A 20,773-nucleotide genomic window follows, 5' to 3' on the forward strand; every position below is an offset into this window, starting at 1 on the left:
CTCTGAAATGGGAGGGAAGCCACAGGACACGTTTCATGAGCTGGGAAAATCACTCTGCAATGGAAAAGTCGCATTGGGAATCCACTGCTGACAGTGGGTATGGGTCATCCCACCTATGTGGAGCTGTTGACAAGCAAAGCATCTGCTCCAGGCTTGCTCTCAGAGGTCCCCAGGTATTTTTGGAGGTGGAGGCATCTCCCCCCAGTACTGGTGGGGCAGGGCTTGCCCTGCCATGGAAGTGCCCATGTCTTAGTGTTAGTCACCCTAATAAAATAGCTTGAATTTTTGAGGCTATTTTGATTTCAGTTTAGAATATGATTTTTATTTTAGAGGAATTATAGCAGCTATTAGAATATAAAGCATATTAAGATCCTTAGGAATGGGTAACTAGGACGGTGTGCACCTTGATCACTATGGGAATCGTTATGGGCTCTGAATTAAAACAATGGGTACTGGTTATGGACCTTGAGTCGAAACAATCAGTACCAGAAGAAAGCTGGCTGTGGTTTGGGAGATCAGCCAAAGATGAAAGGAGCATGTGTGAGGATGGGGTTCAAGCAGCGGACACGGTGAGGAAGACTATTGATGACCACCAGAGGATCTCTGCTCAACGGAACTACGCACGTGTTGGGGACATTTGCACATGATAACGACTCCCAGGAAATAACATAAATACGCTAATCATTACCCTCCCCTCTTTGTGTTCAAAGCAATCAGTAAAGTTAACCAATGATTTCTGTAGAATAAGAATATAAGTAAGGTGAGGTAACTGAAAGCCAACAGTCATAAAGGTCAAATTAAGAAGCAAGCATTCTATGCCATTTGGAACACGGACTCTGCTAAAAAAAGTGGATAAATACATTGTGTTTTGTACCTGTTGGCGAACACGCCTTTGGAGGAGCTATCCCCTGTGTTCCCCAGTGCTGGAATAAAAAAATCATAGAATCATAGAATGATTCGGGTTGGAAGGGACCCCAAGGATCATAAAGCTCCAACCCCCCCCCTGCCGCAGGCAGGGACACCAACCTCCAGGCCTGGAGTTACACAAGGCTGCCCAGGGCCCCATCCAACCTGGCCTTGAACACCCCCAGGCACGGGGCATCCACCACCTCTCTGGGCAGCCTGTTCCAGCACCTCACCACTCTCTCTGTAAAAAACTTCCCCCTAATATCTAATTTAAACCTTCCCTCCTTTAGCTTTAATCCATTCCCCCTTGTCCTGCCATTATCTACCCTTTTAAAAAGTTGATTCCCCTCCTGTTTCTCTGCTCCCTTCAGGCACTGGAAGGCTGCAATGAGGTCCCCCTGCAGCCTTCTCTTCTCCAGGCTGAACAAGCCCAGCTTCCTCAGCCTCTCTTTGTAGGGGAAGTGCTCCAGCCCTCTAATCATCTTTGTGGCTCCTCTGAACCCTCTCCAACAGTTCTATATCTAAAGAAGTGCCTGCTTATCTGCTTTGGGTAGATAAATTCTTCGTGACTGCGACCGCTAATGTTTGGATGGGATGAATCTCTCCTGGGAAGTGCCTTATGGCCTGGCACAGCCCCACTTCAGCAAGAGGAAAGAAGGCACTAACAAGAACATAAGGGGAAAGGGAGATGGCCAATATGCTCTGGGGTGGGAAGTGTGATAGGAGACTGGAATACTCTCTGGTCTGTCAAGCACATTCACTGGAAAGACATTAAGAGTCACAGCACTTGTGTTTCTTCTGGTTGAACAGAGACATTTCACCCAAGAGCATCTGCCCAGGCTTCCTCTGTACTCAGAGTGATACCTATCATCTGGGTACAGCTGGGGGACCTGATGAGGATCAGCCCCAGCCACCATAAGAAGTGTCACTGTCCCCTCTGCCCCACCGCCCCAACTAAACGCCAACCACCAGCAAAAATGCCCTGGAAAGGAAAAAACAAACGCCAAGAATACAGCTTGTGACTAGTGGGCAGTAAAGATGATGGATTGAAGAGCAGTATTGCTCTCACAGCATTTTACAGGCTTCCCCAACAGCAGCTTCTCTGCTTCACAGGTAATTATTGCCTCTATTTTCTCTGTTTTATGGAATTAACGACCATATCACCTCTGTCCTTCTTAACCTACTGTTCTGCCTGACAACAACCTTTTTTGCCTAATTGACCAACTGACATCATTAAGCCACAGTCAGTCATCCTTGGCCAGGACTTGGCTTGAAGTGTGCTCTACTCTGGACCCACAGAAAGGAGCATATGTGAGGATGGGGTTCCATGGAAACATGTCCAACTCAGAGGAGATACTTGCAGAAAATACTGTTTCTACCTAAAGCTCCACCTCAGAGCTTCAGAAATGGGACAGAACCAAAGAACTCCTTTCTCTCACAGCTCTTGTGAAGGGAGCTAGCTCGAGAATCTCTCTGCTTCACAAAGTCCTGCAGGAGAGACAAGGACACACCACAGACTCTTTTCACAAAAACAAAGACTTTTGCAACCATGTGTGGTTCAAGGAAGGAGGGGAGATAGACTGCTAGAGTCACAGAATGGCTTGAGTGGGAAAGGATGTCAAAGCCCTCCCAGTGCCACCCCCCCCCCCCCATGGGCTGGGACACCCTCCACTAGCCCTGGGTGCCCAAAGCCCCATCCAGCCTGGCCTTGAACCCTGCCAGGGATCCAGGGGCAGCCACAGCTTCCCTGGGCACCATGTGCCAGGGCCTCCCCACCCTCCCTAGGAAGGACTTCCTCCTAAAAGGGAAACAATGGACAGAGGCACAAGGATGTATAGCTACTTCCATGCCAGCCACTGCTCAAGGCAACTGAAGGCTTATTCTTTTTTGCTGTCTTCCCTCCCATCTCAGATTAGAGCAGTTCAATTCTGTCAAGCCATAGAAGCTTTCCACTCCCAGCCCCAAGCAGCATTATTTTGTTGCTTTTCTTTTCCTGTTTGCCAATGGAGGAGCATGTTTGAACAAGGCATTTGCCTTGTAGACAATACATAAAGAGCTAGGAGTAGCTATATGACCAAGAGCGACCTTAGCCCTGTCTTCCTGGTCATGCTGGCAGCCCCAGCAACCTCTCCAAACATGGTGCTTCTCCATGCCTGTACATCTGCACCTTACTTAGAAAACCAACATGCTCTGTGGTGATGCTCCATGTACTACACACCACCTGGGAGGGCTCTCCTACACCCCATGTTGAGGTCCTGCTGCTTCATGGGTCAGCATAGTCATGGGCACTGCAGCAGAAAAGAACAATTTCCTTCTTGTTCTACTTCCTGAGGTATTTTCTAATCAATGGAGGGCTTCAGCTCATGGCAACTTACTCTTGGATAGCTCTCTGTTGCATTGACTACACCAACTAGATCTTTAAGGCTGGACCTTAAGACCTCTGATTTGCCCACACAGAGGTACAAATTGGCATTTGAATGTGCTCAGGGTATCCAAGTTGTCCATATGGAGCTGATGATAAAAGCTCAGCACCTTTGGGAGAACTGCATCCTCCCTGAGTGAATAACTGCAGGCCAAGTGGGCTCCCCAGGTCTCTAAAATTGGCACTGATATGATGTCTATAACTGAATTTCACCTCTAAATTTAGGTGTGGGAGTCTGAAAGCTGAATCTTGCCCAGTGTCCAGAACCCATCTACTGGGGACAGGCGAAATCCTCATTTATATCTCTGAGATAAGGCTGGAAGGACCTCAAAGGCAATCTCACTCAGGGAGCCCCAGATTTCCTAAGTGGTGCAGTGAATGGCTTAGTTTCTCATTTTGCAAAAGAAAAACGCATGTTGGAGGCTCAAGGGAAGCAGGGTGATGCTGCTGCTTTGTCTGCAGCAGTAAAACTGCTTTAAGAAGCCCTGTTCCCAGCTGACTTAGCCACAGGATTATTGAAAAGATCTGGGTATGAACAAACAAGAAAGAAAACTGAACACAGCATTCCAACACTCTGTTACCAGATTGTTTTGGCGGTCCAGCCTGCATCCTTGCTATCAACAAGCATCCTTGCTATCACCACCAAAGGTGGTGGGACCTGAGCTGCCTCCTCCCCATGGGGCTCTGCAGTGCTAAACACGACTCAGAATCCCTCCTGATGTATTTTTTTTCTGGCATGGTGTGGCACACCATGGCATTCAGCCCATCGCTGGCCCCAGATTTGTGCAAGGGTCCCCATGCAGCATCTGTTCTAGCAAAAACTGCTCCCAACACACATCAGCCTTCTCTCTTCACAGACCTCCACAGATGGAGGCACTGCCTCACCACAGCCCCCAATACAAATGCCTAGAAAAATATTCCTCCTAATTTCAACCTCTCTGGATGCAATTTAAGCCAGTTACCTCCCATCCCACTCTTGGTGAACAAGGAGAACAGTTCATTCCCTTCCTCCTTGCAGAAGCCTGTTACGTATTTGTAGGCTGTTATAAAGTTTTCCTAAACTAAACAACTACAAGCCTTTTGATCTTCCTTCCTTGGCCATGATTTCCAGTCCCCTGGCCTCTTTTGCAGCCCAGCTCCCAACTGTTTCAAACCAGTTCATGTCCCTCCAGCACTGTAGCCCACAAATTTGGGCTCAGAGGTCTCAGTAGTAATGAAGCCAGAGAGGCAGACTGAATGCTTGGAGCATGCCCAGCAGAACCAAGCTCACACCTTGCCTCTTCCATCATTTTTTCATGGTTTCCCTGAGCATCATTTCTCCCCAGCTCTGTGTGGGCACAGCATTACCCAGACGTTGATGCACTCAGCTTTCCTTGGGTGCAATTTCCCAGCAGGGTGGGGAGAGTGGCTGTAAAAAAAAATATTTAGAAGGGAGCCAAGCAACTAGGTGTGCCTCAGGAAGTCCAAGACCTACTTTAGTCATCAGCTTATCTATATATGGGAACGGAGTCAGGGTGACTCTGGGGTTAAGGATGTCCCACGTCACATTCACCCGCTTTCTAGTAGTCCTTGGGGGGGGGGGGAAATATAATAAAAGATTGTCCACTAGAAAAACAAATACAAATATAATAAGCCAAAAAGCAAGGGAGAAGTCAGTCCCCTCTGCACTGGGGAACTTCCTTGTTGAAATTCCAGCATGCAAATCTCACCTGCCCATCCCAGCTCCCTGGCAGACGGGCAGGTCAGAAGTGCCAGGGAAGTACGAAGGTTTTAGGAGGTACATGGAGAGCAGGAGCAGGCAGCTTGGGAAGACTTGGATGGTGATGGTGATTTCTCCAGTGCTGGCTGATACATGCACTGCTGGGTCCCAGTTTCGGGGAGGGGGGGGAGGGGGGGAAGTGACTTTCCCCCCCAGGAGGCACAGCAGGATACGGCTGTGTGGAAAGGTGGAGGGCTTCTTCTTGCCTCTGCTGCCAGGAATTCGGATTTTCCTGGTGACAATAACAGCTGCTGCAGATGTGGCTTCATCAGCAAAAAATATGCACCCTGGCAAAAAATTAGATGCCACTGTAAATTAACATGAATGTTTGAAACAATTATAATTAATTACCATCACCTAGGTATTCATAGCTGCATGCTTGGTAACCAGCCAGGCCATAAAGTCTCTAGCTGTAACTTCGTTAAATGAGAGCCTGGCTGACCATGTCTGCACTGACAAAGCATCTGCACAATGGACACATCTGGGACCATCCTCTGGCCCCAGGGCTACCTGGCAGGGACCAACTTCTGCCCAGTGAATTGGGCAAAATTTGGCCCCTACCTGCCACAACAGGGTGCCCACATCCAGCCTGTCTACCGGGGGGGTCTGGGTCCTCACACACTCACGAAGCATGCCTGAGAATCACCTGGGTGAGTGCTAATGATTTAACAGTGAGGATAATTGGTGTCTGAACCCAGGAACTGTTTAATTTGCTGGTATAGACACAGCCCCAGGGCTCTCGCTGCAGCTCTACCCCGGGAAAGCATCCCACAGGCTTGAAACCATTCGAGCAGGTGTGAAATGTTTTCCTGGGTTAAGACTAAGGGTTTGGTCTTAAGCTGAAGGTGGTGGGGAAATCTTGCCCCAGTAACCCCAAAAGGCCAGTCCTGACAGATGCTGAGGTCAGTGTCCAGCAGCAGGCTGAGTTTTTGATGAAGCCAGCACCCTCATGTGCTCCTTCCAGAACCTTGGGGTCAAGCCCTGGAGAGATGCTATCTGTCCCAGCATGCCACCACACGTGTGCATCAGCCCTGGCCTGGTCTGGCAAAGCCCACAAACCTCTCCTGAAGCCAGGGAACACTGGAGCCAGGCGAGAAAGCTGAGACTTTATCACTCCCAGGGTCTGGATGTGCAGAATCATCCCCAGGACTGCTTCTTCATGGGGATTTTCTGCCTGTGTAAGTGGCCACAGTAGAGCTTTTGATGCTGAGATGTCCAGGACAGGACTACCTTGTGTAGCTCAGTCTGCCCTTAGGGATGAGCTGTCTCTACATCCCTCCCAAGTTGTTAGTGGAGTTGTCTTCTCCCAAGCAATGCCAAAGAAGGTTAAATCTTTGTGCAGAAACTACTGCACAGTGTGTGGCTGAGCCAATGAGCTGCTTCATTTCTCCTGGGTCTCCTGGTAAGGCAAAACAGCTCAGGAGGGTGGGAAGTTAAACCTTACTGCAGCTCTGCAGACATCACTTCCAGAGAAGCTGGTGGTTGCTGCAGAGATTGAAGGGCATCCTGACCAATGCTGTCCACATCACTTCTGCACACCAAGGGCTTGCTCCATGCTGCTCTGCAGCTCTGAGGTAATTTTGACCAGGCTTTCTAGTAACAAAATACAGGTCACAGGTCTGTGTCACCCCTGGCTGCCTCCACTTTCCCTTTAACCTGAGAATACCCTCATGCTTCTGACCATGCATGTAACCTGAAGCTATTGAAACCTCCTACCTGTAAATGCTATTGAGATCCCTCCCTCCTTCTACCACCTCTGAGGTATTTTCTCAGTCACTTTAGCCATAAGTATCCAAAGGGATCCAGACCCATGCACCAGGCACAAAGGTGCTTTGATCACCTTGTCAGTCCCATCAGGCAACAAGACTGCCTACAAGTCCTACTAAGGCCATTAATTCCCAGCCACATTTTGCATCTCTAAAGCAATTACCTTTCCATAGTGAGACAGGAAGATTGCTTGGAGTGGGTTATCTCCCAGCGGGACAGGACAGACCATGATGGGATGGTGAGGACAAGGGTGAGTATCTTAGACACACAGTGAGTGCTTAGCTCAGGGCCTGAAAGCAACCACGCTCTGTTCCACCTCCTGTCAGTGGTCTGATGCAAACCCACGTTTTTCCAACCACAGCAACTGCAGGCTACCTTAGATCCTGCCCTCAGCCCTCCAAGCTGACACAAACCCAATCCATACCTTGAAAGAGGAGTTGGGGGGCGTTGATAGCACAAGCTGCAAAGCTGAGGCCAGAAACAGGTGCTCAACAACCTTGGGATTTTGACCTCCAATGGGTTCATGGTTTCAACAGAAGCTGCTCCAGGCATACCCTGCCAGCAGCTGCTGCAGGCTCTTCACATATCTTTCTGCTTTCTCACAAGCCAGTGGAGCTGAGGTCAGGGAAAGACCCTGCTGAGGTAACATTACACTCATAAGTCAACGCTGGGGAAAACACCATTAAGGATTTTCCTCTTCATAGTCCATTGATATGTGACTAATACCCACCAAAAGTAAATCTGGACAATAAATATTAGGTTCCCAGTGATGTCTCCCTTACAAAGCAAACCACACTGCCTCAAAAACCCCCAAAGCAGCTTCAGGTGGTGCTGGGTGTGGTGAAGGAGGAAGACCCACTGATGCAAACCACTTTCAGCTGGCTTGCAGAGTGCCTCTCTCTCAGGGTGGGCAATACTAAGGATATTCACCTGAAGGACACTCTTCCCCTCTTCAGTGGGTTTCTTCTAATCGGAATCACGATGCTGTGTAGAAGTGGAAGAGCTTATGGCAGGAAGGTAGGGAAGACCTGTCCAAACATGACAGATAGGGTGCTGTTGCCCATTCTTTCTTAGACAGATGGGAACAGAAACATACCTAGAGATCCAGTCACCCACCAGGCTTTGCCCTGGAAAACCCGCAGCTTTGGCTTGTTAAAAACTTGGTAGGGCAGAGTGAGAGCTCAGTGCCAAAGATTTGGAGAAGACAAGAGCCAAGTGCTGCCGTCAGCCAGGACTTTAACACCTCATGGTGAAGAAACACTTCCAGAGCTGTAAATGGTGGTGGGATGGGGCTGTAGAGAATCCCCTATATTCTGCATGGTCCTGGGGGGCCATCACAGCTTGAGCCTAAAAAGGGGACAGTAGTGAAAAAGACTGAAGTTAAGGTTCTTTCCAGGTCCCCACACATCCCTTTCCCCATGGCAGCAGCTGTCTGGCCTCACTGGGATGGTTTTGTTACCAGGACTGTAGATGGAAGAGAAGCAGGATGGCCTTCCTCACATGGGAGCCCCCTGCATGGTGAAGCAACACGTGCCCAGGGCCACCAAGGGAGAGGAAATCAGGTCCCGCCGCTTCACCAAGGACGGTGAGGACCCAGGCAGCATCTCCGTGCCCCCTCAAAGAGGGAGCCGACATCTGCAGCGGGCCGGCTAATGAATACAAACGACTGCCCCGTGCCCCGCCGGGGGGTCTTTAACACTTCACACATCTCAGCGACGTTGAGTAATCATCTCCCAAAGCCGGCTCAGGCAGCCCCTCCATCCCATCCCACGGCACGCGGGGCGGAGATGAATGACTGCTGAGAAGACACGGCATCCCGATAATTTTTCATCCCCAGTGTTGCTTAACCTTTCGTGAGCAAATCAGGTTTCCCTGACACCGGCCTGGGCGCCGTACCTGCATTAAGTATTGCTGGGTCAGGGAGGGGCAGCTGTGATTTATGCCTTCTCCCTGCTAATCGGATTCTGGGGCAGGCAGATATTGATGGGCTCCTGCCTTTGATCCATGGCTCTCGTGAGCCTTCATTCAATTACTGCCCCGCAGAATGCAATTAGCAGTGCCACGAAGCCACGTGGGCCTCATAATCGCAGCACAGAGAGAAGATGAAGGGGCTGTCACCAGGAGGAACGCCGCTCGGTCCCACCTGGGGATCAGAGGCACTGTGGTGCTTTTGGGCAAAACACTGGGGAATCACCAAGGAGGAAAGATGAGAAGTCCCACTAATCCCAAGCAGTCTTATCTTGCTTCTCCCCCATTGCACAGTAACACCACACAACGCTTCCCCCACCTGCACCTTTGTCGCCATCCAGCTTGACTGTCCTTGGCCTCTCTTGGCACTGTGACTGCTCTACCACATTGCTCCCTGTGTGACCCAGTTTCACATCCCAAATCTGGTTGCTCCACCTCCTGCGCCTCCCTGCCTACATTTCTTCCCTTGTATGTAATACTCTGTGCTTATTCCTCTTGGAGTTCATCCAGTCTTCTTGCCAGGAGAGGTACAATCCCTTCCCTAGCTGCTTCAACTCCCTCACCCAGCCTTATCACAGGCCACACTATCTCTGGGTTATCTGTTCCTCTCCCTTCTCTTATTTGTTTATCTGTTTTAACAACCTCCTTCACCTGTGCTCTTTGGGCATGTGATGACAGCTGTCTTTATCAGCTTTCTTCCTCCACTTTTGCTTTTAACTCTTCAGTCCTGCAAGCTTTGGTGGTCCTTCTGGTCCAGTGTCCATCTGCCCATTTGTTCCTTGGTCCCACACAATCTTCCTCCTCCTGCCATAACCGATTTTGACCCATGGCAGAAGAAATCTCTCAAAAACTCCACACAGCAACAATGTCATGGTGATGTCAACTGAGAAGAACCAAATAACCACGATGAGCAGAGCTAAGACTGGAGGGTGAGTTGTTAGAGTAGGGTCATGCACCAAGCAAAGAATATTTCATCTCAAAATGGCCAATGAAAAGAAAGACCTGGATGTGATGGTTGCTGCTTACAACAAAGCAATTCTGTCATAGCACTGAAAGATGATATTTAGTATCTGGTGAGACATTTCCAGTTGAGACAGTGATGCATTAATGTCTTTGTATGTCTCAGTCCTGGTACCTTTTTAGTCCACCATGTTGAAAGAGATGCTCAGATAGAAACATGTATGGGAGGTGGGAACCAGAAAATGGAGAGTGATGGGGAGCCTAAAGCCCTTGGGCTTTGCTGGCCAGGGAAAACCCCAGCTGATAAGACAGTGTGAATTCTCTTTCTGCTCATATCAAGAAACACAACACCAAGGAGGGAACAGAGCTAATGAAGTTGAAGAGCAAGAGCTGACACAAGAGTAAGCAAGTGTGAACTGGTCTCAGATAAATACTGTTGGGATGTGGGACAGAGCATCTGAGGAGTAAGACACTGGAAAGGCTGCCAAATAGGTGCCTGGGAACAAAACCCATCACTTGTTCAAAGAGTGTATGTGGGGTTTAAACACAACTAAAATCAATTTACCACCACAAGACCTAATGAGATCAGCCCAACACCTCTGAGAAGCAGACTCCCAGACAGAGGCTTTGAGGTCTGATGTGAGCCCAGGTAGTGTGAGCAGCATTTCCCTGCCTGTGTGCAGGGACCTACATCTGACCCAGCCAACCACTGGAACCACTGAGGAGAAGGGGATGTCTGGACCACCATTATATGGTTCTCAACTGATTTTGGGTTGGCTGGGAAGGTTTTGGCTCCCATGCAGTCTTCTGCCTGCAGCCATCACCCTGACTCAGAGTTCAGTGATCACCCAACAAGGTTTTCTTTCTTGTTGCATTTGCTCTAGCTGTTTTCCAAAGATCTGAATCCCAAACCCACAAGCAACCACAAGCAGGGAGTTTTTTTCCTCATTTTCTTCGAAGCAGTTGAGACAAACACATTTCAGCAGATATTCCTGAGCATTTATTTCCTCCTGTCTCTGTCCCTTCTTGCCTTCACCTTGATTTACCTCTTAACCTCCTTCCTTGATGAGATTGGCTGAGGTTGCAGGAAAGTGAAGTTGTCAGATGAGCCTGTCTCCAAGCCCATGGGATTTTCCTCCTTAGGGGGAGACAGGTTCAGCAGATCCAGGAATGGTGTGGCAATGCAACGGGACAGAGTAATGTCTTTGGACTGGAAGATGCTTGTGACAAGCTGTGGGTTTGCTATCTCTTCATGCACAGAACAATCATCTGTCTGCATCTTCATCACCCCCAGTCTGTCTGGTGCCAGCCTAGAAAGCAGTCACAGGGTGGTTGATTATCATCTCTGTTGTACCAGACCTTGGGGTGACACTGACAGCCAGGCTGAATATAAACCCATGGTCACTCTTCCTGTGAGCACAGGAAAACAGCTCTGGGAGCTGTGTTCAGGTTGGACATTAGGAAGGTCTTCACTGGGAGGGTGGTACAGCCCTGGGACAGGCCACCAGAGAGGTGGGGGATGTCCATCCTTGGAGGTTTTTCAAGACGTGGTCTCACAGAATCTGGTCTAGTGTCAGCAGCAGTCCTGCTTTGAGGACTCACCTAGAGACCTCCAGAGGTCATGTCCCACTGGAGAGGGCAGGAACATCTTCAGGTTCAAACATGGGAAGGCTCCCCTGCTGCTTCTTTCTCACAGCATCCTGGAGACCCCACAAAGCTACACCAATGGTGGCAACCCAGCCAGACTCACTGTTTGGCCTCTATCCCATCTGTGTGGGAAATGCAAGGCAGTGAGCCACTGCACAGAGATGTTAAATCCTGGTGAAGGTACTCAGCACACCCCAGAAGATGTCAGAATGGGAAACTTGTACTTTGAAAATGAGAAAGCCAAGGCAAGGAACAATGCAAGGGCTCAGGGCATGCTCCCTGCATCCACCCAGCGACACGGCATCAGGCCAGGGTGCAGGCGGAGGTGTGGGGCTGCGGTTCACCCCTCAGCTGCACTGTCCCAACTTGCTCTTCTTTAGAGATGCCTGGGCATGTTCCTGGGGAGGGTTTGCTCCAGGGACTGCTCCTCAGATGGATGGGGCTACACCTGACACCATCCTCCAACACTGGGCTTGCAGCAGGTCCCCAGGGCTGGGACAACAGACTCACTGCTCTGTCTGTTCCCTGCACAGGCTGATGGGTTCACAAGAAGTCCTGAGGACACCCAGGGTGAAAGGCTTGTTGGCCAGGAGACACCATGAGGTTTGGTCCTGCTTTGTGCACTGATTTAGGTGCAGGCAGAGCCCCTCCACACCGCAGCACTCGGTCTTTGATGTGTCATCGCTGTGCACTGCAGCATCCCACATCTGTGCCCCAAAACGTACCTGTGGTTGCAGCTCGCTTATCTGCTGTCCAGGATGGTCAGAGGACATCTCTGCCTGCCATCTCCCACCAGAGCCCCATGGTGCTGGCACAGGTCTCAGCCCTGCGGGTGCTGCAAGACATCTCCGGCTCTCCCACCCAGGGCTGCTCATCCCCTGCACCACCATCCTGAGCCTGGAGCATCCAGTCTCCTCTTAGTATGGCTCAGCACTCAAAACACACCAGCCCAAGGGATGGGGAGGGATGTGGGTTAACATTAAAGCCCTTAACCCAGGCATCTTGCATGGACCTGCCCCGCTGGAGCAGACATCAGGCTGGTCCATGGTGCTGGGTCCCAGGGTGGGCTACTCTGGCCTGGGGGAGCTTCATGCATATTTGGAGTCCCACACAGACCACTATCAGAGGAGATGGCACTTCCCCCTTTGCTCATGATTGCCATTACCAGATAGCACTCAAGAATATTCTGAGGTGGGCACTCAAGAATATTCTGAGGTGGACAGATTAAATCCAGGAGGTTCCCATCCTCTTCTGCCCTTTGTGCACATGCAAGCATCCCTGGCCAAGGTTTAGTTAGAAACAAGCACCTGGAAGCACTTTTCCTCCCCACTGCACCAAATAAACATGAAAACTCTCTGCCCCAGGACATGATGGAAGCGAAAAGGGATAAAGAGCTTAAAAAAAGAGGTTTCAGAGGAATTCATGGTGTACAATCCAATCCATCCACGTTCCTTTTACACAGCTGCAGCTTTCCAGAAGGGTGTTCCCCAGCCCAGGAACATTACCTAAATCCTTCACACCTACACACTGAACCCCATCACTTGCCTGAGCTCCCCCCATCGCCCCTGCTAGGGGCCAGGACCTCTAAGTCCCTCCCCAGCCTGGTGTGCTCAGCATCTCCTGGCCCCATGGAGATGTCCCAGTGCTGCACCTCTGTTTACGATTACATATTGAGATAATCCAGTTAGCCAGTTTTTAATTAGTGTGTGTCATGTCTATTGTGTATAATTTTCATTTCCTAATCAAGGTGCTGTGTGGTACCTAGTCAAACATCTTACAGAAGCCAAAGTCTACTCTGCACGTGCAGTGCCAGGGCTGGGAGGTGTCTGGGGAATCTAACACCCAAAGGAAGTATGGGCCAGAAAAACAAACCAAACCCCCCTAATATAACCACCCAACTTCAAAATATGATCAATAGCACAAAAAAGAAATGTGCAATGAGAGCAGGCAAAAAGATTCTCCATGGAAAGCCAATGTTAACCCCCACCCTGCCTCGATGAGCTGCCCAACCTCTCTGTTCTGCCCTCCAAGGCTGGAATTCCTGCTCAGGATTGCCTTCCCCATCTGCAAACCTAGGTGCAATCAATGAGAACAAGGTGGTTATGTCTTCAAATCCAGGCTTGGGGTTAATCACACTTGTTTATGGCAGAAACTGATTAAAATAGCCCCCAAATCAGGCAAAACTCAGTTTTAGCTCACGGTGTGACAATGCAGCACGTGGTGCACTCGTTACAAGGGGTCATTTTCCCATGGGACAAGAAGTCAATCTGGGTGTTTCAGCAGCAAATCTTTGCTGGTTGTAGGAAAAGGATGTTGGGATTTTGTCCTTTGTGGGATTTAGGATTATTTTCCCAGTGAGGTGAAGGCAAAGGCAGTGCCTTTGCAGCGATGCACACAGCCACAGGCACTTATTTAAACAGTTATATGCTGTATTGTTTAATAGAAGTTACAATAGGATAAATGTACAGTCAAAATCAACATGCTAATTTCTAACGCAATTTAACCTGTAAACCATGCAGTCCTTTTTTTTAAATCAGTCCATCTCTTTTTTTTTTTCTTTTAATCAGTAGCTCTGCTAGTGAGTTTTAAGGAAAAAAAGAAAAGTTCCCTTTAAAGTTAAACCTAATTTACTAATTTTTCCCCTTATTGTGCAACGACTTGTGCAAAAAAAGCTGCTTTCATCACATTAGTTTATGAAATCATGTCCTTCCCCACCCCCCCTACCACCCTCCCCCCAAAAAATAAAAGGCAACACAAGCAGCCAGTGGACAGGGAGGGATGGGGATGGGGCCGAGGGAGTGTTTTCATGTCAAAATAAAACCAGAGGGATGACCAAGGTAGCAAGCGACTCGGCGCAGCCTGATACCAGAAGCATGACCCCGAGTTGTCTGTGGAGGTTTTGGGGTGCTGACCCCTGGGCCAGAGGAGCTGCAGGTGGGATGGATGTCCCCCAGCACAGCCCCGAGGACCCAGTGCAGCCCTGGGGCCAAGAGAGGACCTTGAGACCAGAACTGCAGCAGCAGCTTTAGAGATGAAGCACATCAACCCATCCCCGGGTCACAATCTGAGTTCTGCCCCCGTTTTTTTGGGTGAATCCTGCCCAGAACATGGTGTGTTTGGGTCACTTCCCTCAAACGCACAACTTTGCTACCTATCTTGAAGTCATCTGTAGTGAGAGTCATTTGTATATTCCCTTTGAGGTCCCCAGCAGTGTGATAAACACTGGAGTTGTGCTGGGACAGGGGGGTGGACACGTGGGGTTTCTGGGCACCATGGAGCCATAGGAAATTCTGTGCAGAGATTCTGCTCCCTCCCCCAAATCCCCACAGTATCTGGGCTGCATCCAGCCAGGGGAGGGTAGGGTGGTTTGCTCCTCCAAACCACTTGATGCTCAAAACCCACACCAAAGCCAACCCAGAATTAAAAGCAAAAGGCAAACGGAGGTGTGGCGGGAGGTAGGAACCATGCCTGGGCAAGGATGGGTCTGCCTGGGGTTTGAATACTGGGGTGAAGGGATGCTGGAGGGACAGCTACCACAGACTTGCCCCACCTGCCCCTTCCCATCATCGCTGCCTCAGGGGAGAGAACATTTTACCCTAAAAAGGGCTTCAGCACAAGTCTATGTGCTGATGGTAGTTGATGCCATTGGAGTGGTCCTGGCTCCATCTCAGCCCCTGCTTTCCATGCTGCCTCCCTGCATCCTCCAAACAGTTTAGGGCCAGCATGACAACACCCTCGCCTTCTACCCAAACATCCCATCTTTGCAGCAGCACAAAACCAGCTAATTTTAAAGAAAACTAAACCAAACCAGCCCCTCAAACAAAGCACCATCCAGCTTGTCCCCCACGCCCCCCACCAGAGCCTGGAGTTGTGGTTGGATGTAGAACAAAGTGCAAATTTACTAAGAGCATCTGACTTGAACCCCAGTCCTAGGAATAAAAACAAAAAACATCCAGAAAAACCTCCTCCTCTCTCTCATGTGCATGCAGCCACCCCCTAATGTATAGGTAGGGTTTGGGCTGCAAGTTAGAGACCTCATATAAAATTATTCCCAATCCCTGGGCTGCTGTGCAACCACTGAAAGTCATAAAGAAGATGAGCAGATGCTTCTTGAGAAGCCAAACTTGTATTTTTTTTTTAACTTTTTTTTTTCCCCCACTGGTGCCAAAATGTTTGCCTGGTGAGGGAAGAGGAGGGGGATAACTGAATATTTTCTACTGCCACTGCTTAAAAAAAACCCCAAAGGGTGTCGATGTATGTACACAGAGGTGTTAATAACAGCGTTATTTGTTTTGGGGGTTGCAAATCTTGATTACAGCAGAGGGTTCTGCCCCACCCCCCTCCCCATTTTCCCACCCCCTTATAAATTTATAGCAACAACCTTTCCCTCATAAGCAATACCATCCGTATCGGAGGATACCAATCATTAGTAAGAGATTTAGAGGGGATTTTAAATGTCTTGCAGGGCTTTTAAGCAATCTGTTTAAAAGATTAATTTTATTTTGAAGGGATGGAACTGCATCTCTTGGAACAAAAAGTTAATTAGGACCAGAGCACCAAAATGCTATTTTTCATCCCATTCTGTGACTTGCGGTTAGGCTCTTGACCTCCTGAAATCAGAAACTCGCTGAATTCTCTCCCTTGGCCGAGCTTGACTTTCCCAGCAGCGAGTCCTGAGCGCCAGAAGTCACTTTGCAGGGTCACAGTCCTGGCCTCTCTGAGCTGAGCTTAAAGGAGCAAGGAAATCCATGGCAGGCAGGCATAGCAATGCTGCCCCACTCCTCTTTTAACTAAAGCTCGGTGGAGATGGGGAGAAGCGCCCAAATGGGGGAATGAGGAAGGCTGGGAGCTGGCTGGAGCATTTCAAACAAGATTTTGACCCAAGATCCATCTGCTTTGGGGTTTTTATGTGGGCATCCAATGCAATGGAGGGGGAAAAAAAGGAGTTTCAAAGCGGTGGGAGGAGCTGGATGCTTTTTTCTGCTCCCACTGATGGCAGCACAAAGTCCCTTCCCTGCCCCAGGGACCAGAGGTGCTGCTGCCCAGCACTGCCTGCTCCTCCTCCCTTCATCCCACACCTAGCACAGAGGGGAGGAAAAATCATCCAGGCTGCAAAGCCAGTGGCTGAAAAAAGCAATTAAAAATTGTGTTTGACAGTCTATCCTCCCACTAATAAAAACTGGAAATGCCAGAGTGGCTTATTGGTCATGCTTGCTGATGCTCAATGACACCGTTGCCAGCATCTGTAGCAGCTTGATTCTGAAGGATTTTAAAGTGCTTGTTGCTATTTAATGGCCCTTGACTGAAGTGCCCTGCAGATTGAAGCTTCCCTGTTAGTACCACTGTTGGGCAGCTGGATTTTTGTTCAATCTCCATCCCCTGGGTAGGAGCTCATGTCTGATGCTTCAACCAGCTGATCCCACCTACTTTCGCCAACCTCCTCCATGCTCTTGTCCCCACATCACCACAGTGGCACAGCCAAGAGATGGGGAGGAGGAATAAATTATCCCATGGCCTTGTGGTTCGCAGGCTGAGGGCTGAATGCCCTCCCATTGCTGCCAGGACCACAAGGACTGGTCTGCTTCATTTCTCCAGAAATTTGGTAAGGAAGAGCTTCCTATTGGAGGCCAGCCAGTTGGGCAATTTTTCCATCTTGGTTGTGTCAGATTTGGGATGCAGATGGAGCTGGGGCCCTTTCCCAGGCTGGTTCATGCTTAGGTCCAGCATTTTGGAGAGCAGGAAAAAGGCTGCCAGCAGGGAATGATCCAAGTTAATTTTCACTTGTCCCTCTGCAAGCCTTTGCTGGGTTACTTGTTGACTGATCTCCGAAGATGATCCCCTTCTGTGCATGCTAGCACCAACTTTCACTCAGCTGCTTCCTTTTTCCTCCATCCTTCTTACATGTACTTCAAAGAGGCATTAAGAAGAAAGTAACCTCTGATTCACCCCGCCAAAAACCATAAAGCCAAGTTTGGCTTTTGGTTCCTATTAATGAAAATGGTCCTCGTGGCTGGGGACTGCTGGGACAGGGCAACAGCCCCAGAAGGTTACTGCTGACAACATGCCTATTTCCTTTCAGGGTTAATTAACACGTACCCTTATCTAAAATAAAATAATTTAAAAAGAATTATTGCTGAGGAACAAGGAGGGAAGATAAAGCACTGTCCCCTTTGTGCATCCAGAGCTTGAGTGTCAGAAGAGCTCCCCAGGCAAGAAACACAGAGCAAAACATGTGTCTGGTCAGAGAGCAAAGGGTCTGACCGCACCAAAAAAGTGCTGCTGTCCTTCTGCACATGCCAGAATGAGTCGTGCTCCTCCATAGCTTTGCATTCTGCATCAAGGGAGGGGAAGGAGAAGGAAGCAAAGCAGCCTCCCTGCTTCCAGCAGTGCTCTGAGGACTGAGCACCCAGGGCTTCAAGCCATCAGGGCTGTAACACCCACCAAGAAGATTTTAATTCATTCCCTTTAGAATCAGCCTTTGGGAGGTGGGGGGACTGGCTGGATAAGCTTTCACCTGCAGTAATTAGAGTCAAAAGGGTAAGAAGATAAGGGCGAAAGTCCCCTCTCTCTGTAACCTGAACCCTGGATTAAAGTCCTGTTGGTAGCTTTACATCCTCCCCACAGGCTATCTGGATTTGAGCTGAGGCTGTTTGGGCACCTCTAAGAGCAGAGAGGGGAATTTTGTCCATAGGCACTTCTGAGCCGGGGTTGGGGATGAGCAATGCTGCTCCACAGGGCATCTCCTCCACTTCGGGGACCTCCAGAAAGTTCCTTCTCATCGTCCTGGGCACTGTCAGGTTTTCAGGGCTGCTCCTCACATGGCGCAAGTCAAAGCTCCTGGGAAGCAGAGGGACTTTATGCCACTGGCTTGTATCAGGAGGAGAGGGAAGACAGGATACCAGCATGGGAAAGAGGTTGGAGGAGAGGAAAAAACCCCAAACCTTAATGGAGTGTCCTGGACATCAGGAGAGCCCAGTCTGCCTTTGCACTGTCCCTGATGAGCATCCCTTCTCTCCTGCTACCCCACCATGCTGGATGCAAGCAGAACACCAAGTCAGATTGCCTCTGGCTCTCCCTTTCCAAATCTAATTAACAAGGCAGCTCTTGAAGTCCTTCTACAGTCAGTGCAGGTCCCAAAGACACCGCCAGGTCCTAGAAACAGAGCTCAGGGGGTGGCTATTCTGAACATGGACACGCTCCAGCTATCTGCAGCCTAAGGTGGAAATCATCCCTTCCAGGAAAAAGAGGAGAAACCTTGTGAAAGCAGTTTAGCCTCTTTTCCTACCTAAATCCACACCATGGCAAGCCAAACCAACGTGTGACCCTCTTTAAACGCCTGCTCCTTCTACCGGACCCCAAACACACAACTCCTCCCTATAGGTTTTGTATTCATTTGTTCTGCAACGGAATAAGTTAACAAAAGGAAGTCAGATCAACTCTTTCAACGTGGCTTATTAAAAAAAAACAACACCAAACCCAAACCAACAAAAAAACAAACGAGAAAAGAAAATAGTCTGGGTGTGAACTTCTCTCTCAGGCTTCAGGATTTACTGTCCCTTTATAAACCCCTGAAAATAGGAGTTTATAATAGGAGACTCCTGACACCACCTTAGAAGCAGTTTCACCTATTTTCCCCGGGATTGTTTAACAAGGAACGTTTTGTCATCAGGGTAGGTTTCATGAGTACTATACAGGTGAATAAAAAAATACATATATTCTCTTTGAACAAGAATCCCAAGTCCAGGCATGTGGAAGGCTGCGGTGCAGGGACCGGCGCGGGCAGGAGGTCCCTGAGTCCCTCATGAGTGATGGCTGTTGATCAGGCTGCGGAGCTGCTTGGCCACGGTGTCTATCAGCTTCTGCTTGTCCCTCTCGTTTTTCCGAAACTGGGCAAAAACATTGTTTTTCCTGCTCGTGTCTCTCATCCTGCACAGAGCAGAAACAGGTTATGGCACGGGGATTCAACGTTCCAGCCAAGCCCCACGAAGGAATCGCATGTCAAGTGCCCGTATGCAGGCTCTGATAGAGGAGGTGACTGCATCTAAGGGCTTTACCCCAATTTTTATCATGTATTTGTGTAAAGACGGGCATTCCAAGCCATGTGCAGCCTTTACACAGTTTACATTTTTGCTTTAAACCCCCACAAATAGCAATCCATGTCACCAAAGGGTCTATTTCTAATGCCAAAATGCACGAAACCCTCAAGTTTCTCATTCTCCCAAGCAGCTTTTGCTACGTCCTCATGTCGCCTTCTGAAGTGGTAAACGGCAGCACCTTAAAATGAGGAAGAAACCTAAAAAAAAATTAGCATCAAACCCACTGCATTAAGGCTTCTTATCTGAAATGGAGCATTGCATGCGGCCAAGAGATGCAGCTTTTGGGGCAGCCAGAAAGGTTCGGAGTTGTGAACCTGAAATATTATATAGCATTATGTAATTTATATTAAAGGAAGGAATCCAGCACTGGTTTCCTCACTTTAAACAACTTCTTGATGTTCTTAAAAAAAATGACATTGAATACATGAAGCAGCACATTGGTCTCCAAATAGCCAGGGACAAGAAGAGCAGGTGGTAGGGTGGGATCTGAAGGAGAAGCTGGTGCAGCTCTGTCTCTCTCCTCCATGCAAAGCTGGGGTTTCATGCAAGTTTGCATTCAAGAAGGCATATTTTGGGGAGCAGAGGGGGTCAGGTCCTGTTGCACGGTCCAAGCGTGAGCTTCACGCAAGCAGGTCATATGCTGGGAAGGGAAATCAACCCACAAAGGTCAACCCTTGGACTGCTCCTGGAGGTATCAGGCTCCCCATATCCAACCTGCTGGTTCTCAGCCGGCAACCGCTCTTTTATAACAACATAATTTGTAAATTATTTTCTTGGTAAATCAGATCTGGCAGAGGCAGATGGCTTTGGACCAGTCACACAAGCCTATTTTCAGCTTTGGAGACCTAAATGAAGCATTAAAGTGGCTGGGATGTGGTGCTGATGGTCCCCAGGAAATTGGCATTTTATCAAATGGGGGCTGGGGGGGTGGGTGTTGAGTTAACCAAGCACAAATCAAATCTCTTGAAACTTATTTAACTGATTAAACAAAGAAACAAACAAACAAAAAAAATCTAAGGTTTTTCATGCTTCAATCTTCCTAAAAAGAGCCAAAGGGAATCTGAAATGTTCCCAAAAACATCCATCTTGGAACTGGAAACAAGGATAGCAACTCTATCCCAAAGGCTAATTTGCTAAAGTTGTAAGTGCCCAAAGACATGGGATTACAACCAAGCTGCTTTCCCAACAGTAACAGGATAGCTTGGAGTGCTTTAATTCAGCAAACTGAGCATTCATTTTTTTCTCTCT

At 49.0% G+C, this 20,773-nt stretch overlaps 1 protein-coding gene across 2 annotated transcripts in view; it reads right to left on the reverse strand.

The window, feature by feature from the left end:
- Positions 1-19,228: 19,228 nt before the first annotated feature.
- EXOC6B (exocyst complex component 6B) overlaps positions 19,229-20,773 on the reverse strand; it is a gene marked incomplete at both ends in the record, with an annotated part of 300,949 nt that continues 299,404 nt past the window's right edge. For both annotated transcript variants that reach the window (XM_084263018.1, XM_084263017.1), the window contains one exon: positions 19,229-19,355. In XM_084263018.1, coding sequence (XP_084119144.1) covers positions 19,229-19,355 — 127 coding nt within the window. The remainder of the gene's footprint in view (positions 19,356-20,773) is intronic.

This window comes from Gallinula chloropus, assembly GCF_964237585.1.
Source record: "Gallinula chloropus genome assembly, chromosome: 4".
NCBI classification, from domain to species: domain Eukaryota; kingdom Metazoa; phylum Chordata; class Aves; order Gruiformes; family Rallidae; genus Gallinula; species Gallinula chloropus.